This window comes from Aquarana catesbeiana, linkage group LG08 (genome assembly GCF_042186555.1).
Source record: "Aquarana catesbeiana isolate 2022-GZ linkage group LG08, ASM4218655v1, whole genome shotgun sequence".
In the NCBI taxonomy this organism is placed as follows: Eukaryota; Metazoa; Chordata; class Amphibia; order Anura; family Ranidae; genus Aquarana; species Aquarana catesbeiana.
The window spans coordinates 134,552,448-134,568,401 of NC_133331.1; the positions used below are offsets into that span (position 1 = coordinate 134,552,448).

Below are 15,954 nucleotides of genomic sequence, written 5' to 3' on the forward strand. Positions count from 1 at the left end.
AAGGGACATTTACACTGATGAGCAGGGCACTGATTATTAGTGCAGTCCCAACAGTGCCCACCAGTGCTGCCTATCAGTGCCCACCAGTGCTGCCATTCTCCGCCCAGTGCTGCCAAACAGTGCCCATCAGTGTCACTTAGCAGTGCTTACTATCAGTGTCATCTATCAGTGCTGCCTATCAGTGCCACCACATTAGTGCTCATCAGTGCGGCCTTATCAACGCACATCAGTGAAGGAGAAAAATGACCTGTTTTTTATAACAAACTATGAAAAATCTTTTTTTGTTTTTTCCCCAAATTTTCGGGCTTTTTTCATTAGTTTAGCAAAAAATAAAAAACCCAGTGATGATTAAATAGCACCAAAACTAAGCTCTATTTGCGTGAAAAAAATTATAAAAAGTTCATAATAGTACAGTGTTGCATGACCGCGCAATTGTCATTCAAAGTGTGACAGCGCTGAAGTTGAACTAATTTCACAGGAAAAGAGATATGGTAAAATTATTCAAGTAATGTTAACCAGAGGTGGGTAGAAAAGACCCATGGGGCAGTGAGTTGGGCATCATTAATTCAAAGGACAAAAAAATTAAATAGTCTTTAAGAAAACTCAGATGAAAAAAGATGCAGGTTTTCTTAAGATCATAATCTCATCTGTACAACCTCAGTGCCCATACATGGATCGAAATTTGTCCAGTCTATGCTGAACCGAATTTCGATCCATGTATGGCTGGCTTTAGACTACTTATTTAGAAAGTCTTCAGACATTAACAAATACACATATCCTCTGTATCCAGCACTGAGTCAGGTTGTTATGTAGGTTAACTGAGAAGGCTCCAATTAAAATTTCTAGAGCATTTATATAAATAGGAGAAAGAGGAAAGCAATCTTCAGCTGTGTTATATAAATGTCAGGACCAGGCAGTATACTGTATTTCATCCAACAAACTATATAACTCTATATAAATAAAAGGGGCAGGTCTCATCATTGCCCTGACTGCAAAATTATAAAACAACATTTTGAATGTGTCAAAGACAGCGATTCTGTTATGAAAGCCCTTCACAGGTACAATGACATGCGTGAATTGCCCTATGACACTTTGAACAAGCCTTTATATCAGAGGTACAGTGGGGAAAATAAGTATTTGATCCCCTGCAGATTTTGCAAGTTTGCCCACTTACAAAGAAATGAAGGGTCTATCGTTTATTTTATCATAGGTGTATTTTAAATGATAAAGACAGAATATCAACCAAAAATCCAGAATAAAACACATGATACAAATGTTATACATTTAGTTGCAGTTCAGTGTGTAAAATAAGTATTTGATCCCCAAGCAAAATGTGACTTAGTACTTGGTGGAGAAACCCTTGTTGGCAAGCACAGAGGTAAGACGTTTCTTGTAGTTAGTGACCAGGTTTGCACTCAGGAGGGGATTTTGGTCCACTCTACTTTACAGATCTTCTTTAAATCCTTAAGGTTTCTTGGCTGTCACTTTGCAACTTGAAGTTTCAGCTCCCTCCATACATTTTCTATAGAATTAAGGTCTGGAGACTGATTAGACCACCTCCATGGACTTAAAGTGCTTCTTCTTGAGCCACTCCGTTGTTGCCTTGGTGGCGTGTTTTGGGTCATTGTCATGCTGAAAGACCCATCCATGACCCATCTTCTGTGTTCTGGCTGAGGGAAGAAGGTTCTCATCCAAGATTTTACAGTACATGGCCCCATCCATTGGCCCCTCAATGCGGCAAAGTTTGCCTATACCTTTAGCAGAGAAACAGCCCCAAAGCATAAGTTGTTTCTCTGCTAAAGGTACAGGCCGACTTTGCCACATTGAAGGGCCAATGGACAAGGTCATGTATTGTAAAATCTTAGATGAGAACATTCTTCCTATTCTTAGATGAGAACATCTTCCATGCCAGAACACTGAAGATGGGTCGTGGATGGGTCTTCCAGCATGACAATGACCCAAACCGCCAAAGCAACAAAGGAGTGGCTCAAGAAGAAGCACATTAAGGTCATGGAGTGGCCTAGTCATTTTCCAGACCTTAACGGAGGGAGCTGAAACTTCGAGTTGCCAAGAGACAGCCAAGAAACCTTAAGGATTTAGAGAAGATCCGTAAAGAAGAGTGGACCAAAATCCCTCCTGAGATGTGTGCAAACCTGGTCACCAACTACAAGAAACGTCTTACCTCTGTGCTTGCCAACAGGGGTTTCTCCACAAAGAACTAAGTCATGTTTTGCTTGGGGATCACTTATTTTACTCACTGAACTACAACTAAATTTATAGCATTTGTTTTATGTGTTTCTTCTGGATTTTTGGTTGATATTCTGCCTATATCATTTAAAATACGCCTATGTCAAAAATTATAGACCCTTCATTTCTTTGTAAGTGGGCAAACTTACAGAATCTGCAGAGGGTCAAATAATTATTTTCCCCACCGTAAGAACTTGTATCTTTACACATCTACCTTGATGTTTCTCTCTGTGCTTGATGGAAAAATAGGATTTTTTCGTCATACTTACCTGTAAAATCCTTTTCTTTGAGTACATCATGGGACACAGAGTTAGGCTAATATTCATTAACTACTGGGTTATACGCCATCTCTAGTTGAATGGACACTGGTAGACAACGTCTTAGAAAGGAAGTGAGCCCCTATATAACCTCTCCCACACAGGAAGTACATCAGTTTTGTAGCAAGCACTGAATCCTCAAAAAAGAGGGGAGGGGCCCCTGTGTCCCATGATGTACTCAAAGAAAAGGATTTTACAGGTAAGTATGATGAAAAAATCCTATTTTCTTTTTCATACATCATGGGACACAGAGTTAGACTAATATTCATTAACTACTGGAACGTCCCAGAGAATTGGGCCTTGAGGTGAGGGAGACACCCTGCCAAGCAATAGCCATCAGACCTTACACGGCAGCCCTCAGTACACTGCGGCCGAAAGCCGAATCCTCGGCTGCTCGAACATCCACTTGATAAAATTTTGTGAACGTATCCACTGAAGACCAGGTAGCAGCCTTACAAATATGAGCCACAGATACCTGATGGCGAAAAGCCCAGGAGGTTCCTACACCCTTGGTAGAATGAGCTCTCACCCTAAAGGGAGGAGCTTTACGTTTCAGAACTTAGGCCTGAATAACCAATTGACGGACCCAATTGGCAATGGAAGCTTTGGAAGCTGCCTGCCCCTTCTTGGGTCCTTTTGGTAAAACAAAAAAGGAGTCTGAGCCTCGGATCTCCGCAAATCTAGACGAATAAACCTGGACTGCCCGGACAATGTCCAAGGAATGCAGTCGTCTCTCTTCCGCCAAACGAGGCTCAGAGAAAAAAGAAGGCAAAATAATGTCCTGATTTAAAAGGAAAGGCTGACAGCACTTTTGACAAAAAGGATGGAACAGGTCGTAACATGACCCTGTCGTGGTGAAGGATCAAGTATGTTTCCCTGCACGAAAGGGCTGCCAACTCCGACACCCTTCTAGCTGAGGTCATGGCCATCAGGAAGGCTAGCCTGCGTGACAGCAAGTCTAATGGGATTTCCTTGATAGGCTCAAATGGTTGTTTCTGTAACACAGACAGCACCAAGTTCATTTCCCAAGGACACATAGGTGACCTAATGGGGGAAGCAAACGAGTTGCCCCCTGCATAAAGGTCTAGACCAGCGAATGGGATGCTAAAGGCCTTTGGAAGAATACTGACAGGGCCGAAATCTGACCTCTGATTGTACTCAAAGCCAATCTGAGCGTCCAATGCCGGTCTATTGCCAATCTCACAATATCTGGGAACCAGGGCCTTCTGGGCCAGGCTGGTGCCACCAGAATGACTGGAACCCTCTCTCTCCGAATCCTGCGCAACAAATGTGGAAGGAGAGGGACCGGGGGGAACTACCAGAGCTTCTGCTCCGATTGCCAGAGGATCCCTTGTTCGGGACACAAACTGCTGTAGCTTGTTGTTGAACCTAGATGCCAATAGGTCGACCTCTGGCCATCCCTAACGCTGGCAAATTTCCTGGAACACCCCTGGGTGTAGGGACCATTCCCCTGGGCAGATCTGCTGGCGGCTGAGATAATCTGCCTTCCAGTTCTCTACTACCGGGATATGGACTGCCGATAGAATCGGCACATGTCCCTTTGCCCAGGCTAGTATGTGGTTCACCTCCTTCAGAGCTGAATGACTCCTGGTATGGCCTTGGTGGTTTATATAGGCCACTGCAGTGACATTGTCAGACTGAACTTTTATAGGGCAGTCCTGAAGCTCCCCCGTCCAGGACCGTAGGTCCAGACGTACTGCCGCAACTCCAGGATCTGTTCTGTCCTTGACCATTTCCCCTGAGCTGTGAGCCCCTCTAGGGTCGCTCCCCAGCCCGAGAGACTGGCATCTGTAGTCAGTACTCTCCAAGTTATTGGGAGGAAGGATATTCCCTTTGCAGGTTCTGATCCTGCAACCACCAGTTTAGGCTTAAGCATGCCCAAGGGGATAATCCAGGGCTTGTCCTCTCCTGTTCCAAGCCAACAAGATGTCTTGTTGTATAGGCCTGGAATGGAACTGGGCATAGGGCACTGCCTCGAAGGAGGACACCATCCTTCCTAGAAGACTCATAGAGAGAGGAATGGAGGTTTGTCTGGTGTCTCTTAACTGACGCACCTGATCCTTCAGGGCACAGATCCTTACGGATGGCAATAATACCCTTGCTTGGACCATATCTAGGATCAGACCTAAATACTTCAGACTTTGAGCTGGTCTCAAGATTGACTTTTTGGTATTTATGACAAATCCTAAGCTTTCCAAATACCGCACCGTGCAGATTATGCTCCGTACTAGAGCCTTTAGCGATTGATCTCTGAGCAGGAGGTCATCCAGATACCCGAGCACCAAGATCCCTCGGGCCCTTAAAAGACCCAGTCCTGGTGCTAGGACCTTTCTGACCACCGGGGAGCTGTGGCAAGCCCGAAACGTAGAGCCACAAACTGAAAATTACATTCTTCTACTGCAAATCGCAGGAACCTCCGAGGCTGAAAGATAGGTACGTGTAAATACGCATCCTTTATATCAATGGAGGCTAGAAAGTCTCCCATCTAGAGCGAAGCTACAACTGAGCGGACAGACTCCATCCAAAAGGACTGGATTAGTAGATATTGAATCAGGGATCATAGATCCAAAATGGGCCTTCGGCCCCCGTTTGGTTTTTGAACCATAAACAGGTTTGAAGAAAATCCTGCGCCCCTTCCGGATACGGGAACCTGTACAATCACTCCTTGATGCACTAAATGATGTAGTGCCTGAAACAGTAAGTTTCTTTTTGGAGGGGGAACCCCCGTAACTCATGCTTGTAACCACAGGATATAGTTGAGGTGACCCACTCGTCCTGAACCACTGTTCTCCAAATGTCTGCAAAGCGCTGCTGTCTTCCCCCACCCGATAGGGGGCACCCCTGAAAAGGAGGGCTTGGTGCTGGGTTTAGAAGAGCTTTGGACCCAGGGCTTTTTCTGGCCCTGGCCTTGTGGCTTACCCCTGGCTCTAGCGCCCTGTTGGCGGCGGAACCACCTTGGCAATGAGACACCTGGGGAAGTAGTCCCTGAGGTTTTTAATGGGGGGAAGCCTGGTGCTTCTCTTCACCGGAAGTAGATGACTCTTCCCTCCGGAAATCTTTTGGATATATTTATCCAAATCATCACCAAACAAAGGTTCCCCATGAAAGGGGAACCTGCCAATAACTTCTTATAAGGAAGCTCGGCTGATCAGTTCTTAAGCCACAAAAGTCTGCGGATATGTACAGACAAGAGAGCCAAACAAGAAACCTGCTGTATTGAATCCTTTAAGGCATCAACAGCAAAACACAGCGCTCGAGGATTATCTGTCTTATTTTCAGCAAGATCATCCTCCTGGTTAGGCCTGTCAGGCCGTTTGACCTGATCCTTTATAGACTGGCAGATAACAATTGCTGCAACAGATGGCTGAATAGCTGAACTGGCCAAAGAAAAGGAAGCTTTTAATAATGCCTCCAGCTTCTTGTCAACAGGGTCTTTCAAGCCCTGTGTGTTATCCACCAGACAAGTTAAGTTCTTATTTAAGGAAGACACTGCTGCATCTATGGCTGGCATGCTCCACTTCTTAACAAACTTTTCATCCATGGGATATAAAAGGGAAAAACTCTTAGGAGGAACAAAGAGGAACAAAAATCCTGTCAGGATGCTCCCAATCAGCATACACCACCTGTTCCAACAGTGGGTGTAAGGGGAAAGCCTGTGCGGACTGAAGAGGCCTCAGGGACCCCAAAGAGGACCAGGGGGGCTCAGTAACCTCTGCAAGAGGCAACTTAAAGGCAGAACAAACCATCTCGGTAAGAGTCCGGATCAAAAGCCTCTGCAACTGAGATATCTTCTTCAGAAGATTGTTCAGACTCATTCACCAGGCCCTCCACAGAATCCTGAGCTTTTTAGCTGTTGCCCATCCTTAACCCATTCCTGCTCCAAACTAGGAGGCTCAGGGGAGGGGGATCTGTCACGCTTCTTGCCACCCTGCGGGATGGAGGCAATCATGTGCTCTAACCCGGCTAGGGCCGAGGACAGTTCATCCTTGGTGATAAAGGGTGAAGCAGCAGTGTGGACTGTAGGCACAATACCAGATAAGCGCAGCGGCTCAAATTGCCCTGAAGCCTCTGGTCTTTCATGGGATACAACTAGGTTCATCAGGAGCTACTGACAACATAGGTGTGCCCTTCCCTGTAATGTTAGTCCCGCTCCTCTTTTTTGAAGACATTTACAAGCCACAAAAAGGGAGTACCAGGGTGTAGTATTAACACACCTCAGAAGGTAGACCCTTTAATAGGGTTCACCAAGCCCTTATGCAACAATCCTGCTAAGCACCTTAGCCTGCCAAGCAGCACCTGGTGACTCACGTGACCCGGGTAAGGAGAAATGAACTGCTGCAAATGCCTGGTTCAGAGCCTGCTCTGTGTCCCACAGCTGCCTTCTGGAAACACCGCATGTTTGGCATATACAGCTTAAATAAGCTAGCTGTGCGCTGGAAGTTCTGCGCATGCATGCACACGCACGTGCTCGGTCCCGGCAAACGGGCGCGGCTGTATTTGCATATGACACGTTTCTCTGTACGCCCAGATTAGGCTATGACACATGCGCAGTTCCGAGTGCACACAACGCCTATGGCGAAGCCGCGTGTGCCATGGCCGCCAAACAAACTGCTGAGCACAACAGCGCTCTTACGAATGCATGTGCACCATGTCGAACCAAGGCGAAATGGTGCACTGTCGTGCGCCATGTCGAACCAAGGTGAAATGGTGCACTGTCTTGCGCCATCATACAGATCAAAAACAGCCAGACACAAGCAAAAAAGGTACAAACACCCACAGCTAGCCCAAAACTCCCCTGTATGGTCATCGCACACAGGTGTCCAGCCTCTAGCTAGCTTGACTGATTGTTACAATCACTGGGACACCCCACAATATATAAATAAGGGGGTTTCACTTACCCGTCCAGGTGCAGGGCAGCTTAGAAACTAAGAGTCCAATCTTCACCCATCACGGCAGGTTCCTGTCACTTGAGGACCTTCAAGGACTGGGTACCCTTTTTTAATGTTTAGGGTCCACTCCCTTGGATCTGTACAGCACCCTGCAGGAATGCCTTAGCACTGTGGTGTCCAGGATTCCACTTCGCAGGGTCCAGAGCCCGGAGGTTGCATTACAGGCAAAACCTTGATCTTGAGTCTTCTTTGAGAGGCTTGAGTACCACTGATCTAAGCATATAGAGCCTGTGTCAAATGGATCCGATCGGTCAATCCCTTGATTCATTTATGAACTGTTTGTGGGACTAGAGACCTGGAGCTCAGAGAGCTCAAACAAACGTGCCCATCCACCTTACAGACACTAGTAAAAAACTGATGTACTTCCTGTATGGGAGAGGTTATATAGGGGATCACTTCCTGTCTAAGACTTTGTCTACCGGTGTCCATTCACCTAGAGATGGCAAATAATCCAGTAGGTAATGAATATTAGCCTAACTCTGTGTCCCATAATGTTTGAAAAAAAATTGTCTTATCTGGAAGTTACACGGGTATGTGGACTGACAAAATAAGCTGACCAGATCATTTTGAGTAAAAGTGTACCAATTCAGAATCATAGCATCAATACAGATTTAGATGCCAATTCTTGTACAATCACTAGTTTACTAGTTTACTAAACACTTCAACCTTTCAAAACCTTCAGACAAATCCGTAAAATGTGACCTACAGAAAAGGATTACCAAAGCTTATCTTGGAAACTATGCTAATACAACATTTGGAACACACAACAAAACATCTTTGTAAATTGCTTTAGATAATGCAAAGCAAATATACAGTCCTTAATAAGACCTAAATAAATGGATACACCATGGATACAGCATATAAATAATCAGTATTGCTATTATATTAATGAAAAAGTTAGAAAAAATAATTTATAGGTGTATATACAGTTTAAGGTTCAAAACATGCCCGGCAAGGGTGTAGGTAAAATCAGGATTAATACAATATGCCTCCTGATGAGGTCCTGAGGGTGTGATGAAACACGCAGGGGCATGACTTCCAGCTTACCCTACTTCCGCCTATTGGAACGTAGGCCGGCTCCTATGCGAGTTGGAACGGTGGTGTGTCTATACAGAACATTGGCAGATTTTTCTAGGTGGCAGGGCAGGCACCACACATTTGTAAGTGTAATACTTTATATTTGCAGTTGTTTTTAATTAAACTATATTATCCTATGAGATCTCTCTCTTGGTTTCCTCTCTACATGATGTGGATTTGAGAACCATCATGAGGATATAACATCCAGCGTGGTTTATGGTGTAACACACAGCGGGGCTGTGTTTTAAGCTCTCATTGACCTCCCTCGGCATAAGCTTAGGGGGTCAAAAACTTCTGGTGAGTTTGCACCCCATAGGGGACACCAGTGCACACTTGGAGTGGAGATTGAGGTGAAGTTGCATGAAGCATGCACTACAGTTCTTTAAGAAGAGTTGCACAACATTTTTTACACTTATATTCTGCACATTAGCACTTTAATTTGGACTGGTATAATATTAAGTATTGTATATTTTGGCACTTTTATTCAACACTATGGCACTGTAATTTTATTTGTTCATAACATTGATTTGTGGACTACAAGGGGGATTTATGCACTTTTAGATGTGTATTGTATTAGATTTGGTAGGTTGGTAGGGTAAGTGCAGTTTTTTTTAATATAGAGTATATATCAAACATGGAATATGTAATTTTCTTTAGGCCGCATTCACACTATAGCATTTCATGAGAGCACGCAAAACACGCCAAACATAGGCTTCAATATTTGGAAGCTGCTGTGACTTCTGCAAGTTTGTTTAGTTGCTAATCAAGCAACCACAGCAGACCTTATGCCATTTTCAAAATTCTAAACTCTATTGCCAATTTTTTTTTTTTTCTGCCCAGACCTTTTTTTTCAGTCCAGTTGTGTCAAGATATGGACTTTCAACAATATCTTGGCACTCTCTTCTACAGATTTTAGTTGCCAACTGTCCCAGACTAGACAATTTCACTCTCACCTTTCATTTGTCCTTGAAAGAGAAAGCCCTTGCGCAGGAAGAGGGACGTAGACACAAATAAAAATCTCACAGAAGGTTTAATTCCCCAATTCTTACACAGCAAAAAAAAAAATCAAAAATAAAAAAATATAATTGGATTAAGCCTACACAATTTCATTACAAATCCACAGGAATCATTTTAAATAAAAGATCATTTGCTGGTTTACTACAGATTCAAATTAAATGTTTTGCATAACACAATGTTACCAAATTCAGAATTAAAAATGTGCAGGAAAGAATGGACACATTTTTGTCCTAATAGGATGCCAGAAAATTATCTGGACTTTTGTAAAAGAGAAATTACCTCAGTATCATAGCTGGAAAGTGGGTACTGTTTCCTGGACACAGTATCTTATGCTTGCTGTTGGGTTCGGTGACCTCAGCTCCATTTTTTTTTTAACAAGCGGGGAAGCACAGAGACATACGGGGGGTGGGTTTCCTTGGGTATTGCCACTTAAGGGGTGCTTCTGTGGCCTTCACTGGACACATACACTACCCTATTAGGGTTCCTACCTGACCAAGTGATAACATGACTGTAATTTGCTAAGGCTCCTGTCAGCTGCTGTCCTGCCCCTCCTTTGCAAGGCCAATGATGTTAAAAGGACACCAACTCAGCGCACAGAGGTCCCCCTAAGAGAATAAATGTAACTTGGTACAAATATAATGTAGCCTAGAATTATAACCTCTTTAAATATATTAACTCCACAAGATATCGCCATGTTGTTTTAGTATGGTTTCTAAGTTCCACAACTCCAGGTAATTCCATGTATAGCAGCTGGAGAAAATAATTGCTGACTTCAAACTCCCCTTTTAAGTACATCTACAATCCACTGGATCAATTATAGCACCACTTAGAACTAGACTGTGTAAATACCAATGTGCAATCAAGTTTATCCTCATCAGTACCAAAAACAATGAATAAAGGACGTGTTCTAATTTTGAGCATCCCTATCTTCTCAGTATGCCGAGGGAACTTAAAGATCAGGAAAGGATAATGTGAACCCACTTCCTATCTCTAATTAATGATTACCCTCTGTCAGAAAAGGGTAGGACGCGGGCTCAACATATGCAGCTCAGATGACAGCAGTGTACTGTACTGGAAACAAAGCAGGTGCATTGAGTCAAGTAAGAGGACCTTCCCACTTGCACAAAGATTTATCACAGTATGACTCCAAGGAATACATTTATAAAAAATAAAACACAGCAGCAAGCTGAACATAGGGAGGGCTGAAGCACAAACCAATCATACATTCCTTTCTCCCTGTCACAGAGTGCTTCCACCAAAGATGTTTTCTGCAGAGGGAAAGCACCATTGTCATGTCACCTCCTCTTCCATCAGAGAATCAGAGAATGCCTTGTATTAATAAAATAAAATACAGGTAAACACTATAAATGGCAGCAGTGCCAAGTGACCTTTCTGCAAAGGGGGAACCACTTGCACAGAACCTGAGCAGGACCCAGAAGATTGTAGCTATAACCATAGTAGCCTTGATTACTACAGAAATTTCCAAGTTCCCCAGTGGCCATCAGGTAGGAGATATGCATAACTATATTGTGCCAAGCTGATCAATGTAAGCATGCAACACAGATCATTCCTGGAGTTGAGTTTTAGCCAAGTATAGTCAAACTGATTTTATACTTTTAGTTTTATTTACAATTTTGTTTTACATAAATTCCACAGTTACCTTTTAGCATTGTTCTCCCGATGGAGCCACAGGTTAAACTGGGAAGACCGCTTCTTGCGCCTAACAATGCTGTTGCTTCCAGCAGTGCCCCACTTATGAACTGAGATGTGGTTGTTCTATGCAAGGTTGCAAAAAATCCAGAAGTGTCATTTTGTTTCAAAGGCAGATCAGTGATGTTGGCAACCAGAGAGATCAAACGTTTTTCAAGCAGGCACAAAGAAAGGTGATCACTGTCATTGTCCCCATTGTAGAAACTGCAATTCTGTAAAAGAAAAAAAAAATATTTACTTGTAAAATAATATATTACATTACACTAGTAATCTGATGTCATTTTTTCTCACAGTGTTTTTTCTACAAATTCAAACCATACTACCAATTTCCTACTTGTGATCCTTATTCCAAGTTACACACATTATACAATATTATATATTATATTATACACATTATACAATTTCTAAGACCCACCACAAGTGCCCCACATACCCTCTGAATACTGAAGAGGAGAGCACTGTTGAGCTATTACAGATATCAGAAACCTGAATGGCTCTTAAAGTAGAAAATCAGTAGTGAATACAGTTTTGTTTTGTAGCAGTACTATGTAGGACATGCAGGGCAGGAGTCCAACTGAGGCACTGCACGTCTGACATTGTGCCTCTAGGTAATTTGGTGGTACCTTAGTGTTTACAGGGTAAAGTGGTGTCATACATGACGTGATGGACCGGGGAACACCTTGAGTGTATGTATGTATGAGTGTAATTTATTTGTGTGATTGGACTGTTATTTTCATGCGTATTCATGCACTGCGTCACAGTACAGTCTATAATTTACCGTGATAAAATATTTGTTTTTTATATATATAAAGTAAATTTTTTCAACAAAAAAAAATCAGTACTGAATACAGTCAATGCCTAAACATTGTTTGACATTATTCACTCTGTTTTTTGCTCTTGGCAAGTAAACAGCAATGCATGATTAAAGTCACTGTAAATTATGAATTCAAAGGTTACTAGATGTGTGAACAAATGTACATAGACAGATACATACAGATACTTCAATTCCTAAGTTATGCATAATTTTTGCTGGGCTAGGCAGCCTCTGGGAGCTGTTCTTGAACTAGTTATCTGAGTAAGACTCACATGCCAGAATAACCAGCTTCAAAACAGCTGGGAGTTTACTTTATGCCAATGTGTGAATTAAGCAGTGTATAGCTTTGCTCCATGCTGTACAGCCATGACTATATGACCTCATCTGCAAATCTACCACCATATGAGGTATCTAACACAGGCCACCTTGCAGCTCATTAAAGTGCTGATCATACCATACCATTACAATGCCCTCTCTATCCCTATGTATAAAACAAAAAGAAGTAAAAAAAAATAAAACACTTACATGCCCTTAAAAGAGAAGTATAGACAAAGCTTTTTGGCTATACTTCTCCTATGATCACAGGAATGGAGTTGGTACAGGCTCTAGAAAGATCCAGACTATATGGTCGGGATTCACCCAGAAACCTAGGATTGCCACCTGGCTCAGCCTCAATGTGATCTGCCGAGAGCCTGAGCCAGCCCCCCCCCCCATAGCCCAGCACTCCAGTATGTGCTGGAGGTGAGAGCAGAGAGCCGGAGACTGACAGTCACGGCTCTCTGCTCAGAGTGGAGGGGAGAACTGAGGGATCAGCAATGTTTAATTGCTCATTACTCACTGCAGAGCACACAGGGGACAGATGCAGCATTGGGTTGAAGCTGCATCCACCTAGGTGAGTATAATTTAATTTATTTTTTTACCAGAAAGCCATAGTTCTCTTTTGAATGATCAGAATCCCAAAACCACAGTTAATCCGAGGGATGGCAAAAAAAGCTCTGTCATCCAATTTGCTCGTACGGTGAACAAAGTCCCTTCGTGATCCTCAAGGACAATCAGAAACACCCTGGCTCAAATTATTCTACCAATCTTAGCAGCCATTTATGTTATCTGTTTTTTAAAACACATCCAATCTTTTTTTTTTCTTGAAACAATCTACTAGGACTGCAGGAACCACCAGTACACAGTAGCACATTTTCACAGCTCTGCTTTCACACTGAGGCACTTCACAGGCGCTATAGCGCTAAAAATAGCGCCTGTAAAGGGCCTCTCCTCTGATACACTGCTCCTGAAGCGCTCCTGTCCATTGAGATCAATGGGCAGCGCCACTGAGCCCCTGGCATATCTCCGCTGCAGCAAAAAAAGTAGCCTAACAGTTAAAAGAATGTAATGAAAGTTTAAACTAAGGGTGTACGGAAGGGAAATTTTGGTGCCGAAACCGAAAATGACAGTTGTTAAAAAAAATATTTACATATTTTTTTTCTCCATTGTATTATATTCGACTTTGTAATTAATGTCATCAATTTAAATTAATATGAATTTATTGTTGGCCGTTATGGGCACCTTTAGTGCAAGAAAAGCTAATGAAAATGCAGTCTGCAGTCTCTGACCATCTCCTGTAGTATGTCTGCAATCTCTTACTTAAACTTAAACACACTGCTAATAGTATTAGCAAAATTTCCATTTGGTGCACCTCTAGCAGACATGATACAGGAGATGGTCAGAGACTGCAGACATGGTACAAGAAATGGTCAGAGACTGCAGACATAGTACAGGAGATGGTCAGAAACTGCAGACATACAGTGGGGATGGAAAGTATTCAGATCCCCTTAAATGTTTCACTCTTTGTTATAGTGCAGCCATTTGCTAAAATAATTTAAGTTCATTTTTTTTCCTCATTAATGTACACGCAGCACCCCATATTGACAGAAAAACACAGAATTGTTGACATTTTTGCAGATTTATTAAAAAAGAAAAACTGAAATATCACATGGTCCTAAGTATCCAGACCCTTTGCTCTGTATTTAGTAGAAGCACTCTTTTGATCTAATACAGCCATGAGTCTTTTTGGGAAAGATGCAACAAGTTTTTCACACCTGGATTTGGGGATCCTCTGCCATTCCTTCTTGCAGATCCTCTCCAGTTCTATCAGGTTGGATGGTAAACGTTGGTGGACAGCCATTTTTAGGTCTCTCCAGAGATGCTCAATGGATGAACAGTGCCTGGTTTTCTCCACACATACCGCTTAGAATTAAGGCCAAAAAGTTCTATCTTGGTCTCATCAGTCCAGAGCATCTCATTTCTCACCATCTTGGAGTCATTCAGGTGTTTTTTTTAGCAAACTCCATGCGGGCTTTCATGTGTCTTGCAGTGAGGAGAGGCTTCCGTCAGGCCACTCTGTCATAAAGCCCCGACTGGTGGAAGGCTGCAGTGATGGTTGACTTTCTACAACTTTCTCCCATCTCCCGACTGCATCTCTGGAGCTCAGCCACAGTGATCTTTGGGTTCTTCTTTACCTTTCTCACCAAGGCTCTTTTCCCCCAATAGCTCAGTTTGGCCGGACGGCCAGCTCTAGGAAGGGTTCTGGTCATCCCAAACGTCTTCCATTTAAGGACTATGGAGGCCACTGTGCTCTTAGGAACCTTAAGTGCAGCAATTTTTTTGTAACCTTGGCCAGATCTGTGCCTTGCCACAATTCTGTCTCTGAGCTCTTCAGGCAGTTCCTTTGACCTCGTGATTCTCATTTGTTCTGACATGCACTGTGAGCTGTAAGGTCTTATATAGACAGGTGTGTGGATTTCTTAATTAAGTCCAATCAGTATAATCAAACACAGCTGGACTCAAATGAAGGTGTAGAACCATCTCAAGGATGATCAGAAGAAATGGACAGCACCTGAGTTAAATATATGAGTGTCACAGCAAAGGGTCTGAATACTTAGGACCATGTGATATTTCAGTTTTTGTTTTTTAATAAATTTGCAAAAATGTCAACAATTCTGTATTTTTCTGTCAATATGGGGTGCTGCGTGTACATTAATGAGGAAAAAAATGAACTTAAATGATTTTAGCAAATGGCTGCAATATAATAAAGAGTGAGAAATTTAAGGGGGTCTGAATACTTTCCGTCCCCACTGTAGTACAATAGATGGTCAGAGACGGCAGACATGGTACAAGAGATGGCCAGAGACTTCAGATATGATACAAGAGATGGCCAGAGACTTCAGATATGATGCAAGAGATGGCCAGAGACTGCAGACATAGTGTAAGAGATGGTCAGAGACTGCAGACATAGTACAAGAGATGGTCAGAGACTGCAGACATAGTACAAGAGATGGTCAGAGACTGCAGACATAGTACAGGAGATGGTCAGAGACTGCAGACATAGTACAGGAGGTGGTCAGAGACTGCAGACATGATACTAGAGATGGTCAGAGACTGCAGACATGATACAAGAGATCAATGCAGCCTCACTAGAGCCCAAGAGATGCAGCCTACCAGTGCCCATGCTGTCTCACCAGTGCCGATGAGATGCAGTCTCACCAGTGCCTATGCAGTCTCACCAGAGCCCATGCAGTTTCACCGGTGCCCATGCAGTTTCACCGGAGCCTATGAGATGCAGCCTACCAGTGCCGTTAAGTGCGATCTCACGCTGTGTTACGGAGCTGGATTGAATCACAGGGCGGCCGCTGTAACAATGTCTCGCCTCCTAGATGGCGTCCGCCCGGCGATTCAATCCAGCTTCGTGACAAAGCGTGAGCTCACAGCGCCAGGAGAACACTCACAATGAGAGGAGGAGGGAGGGGAG

At 43.3% G+C, this 15,954-nt stretch overlaps 1 protein-coding gene across 4 annotated transcripts in view; it reads right to left on the reverse strand.

The window, feature by feature from the left end:
- PLCE1 (phospholipase C epsilon 1) overlaps positions 1-15,954 on the reverse strand; it is a 945,493-nt gene that overhangs the window by 567,200 nt on the left and 362,339 nt on the right. For all 4 annotated transcript variants that reach the window (XM_073596424.1, XM_073596420.1, XM_073596423.1 and 1 more), the window contains exon 3: positions 11,289-11,550. In XM_073596424.1, coding sequence (XP_073452525.1) covers positions 11,289-11,550 — 262 coding nt within the window. The remainder of the gene's footprint in view (positions 1-11,288; positions 11,551-15,954) is intronic.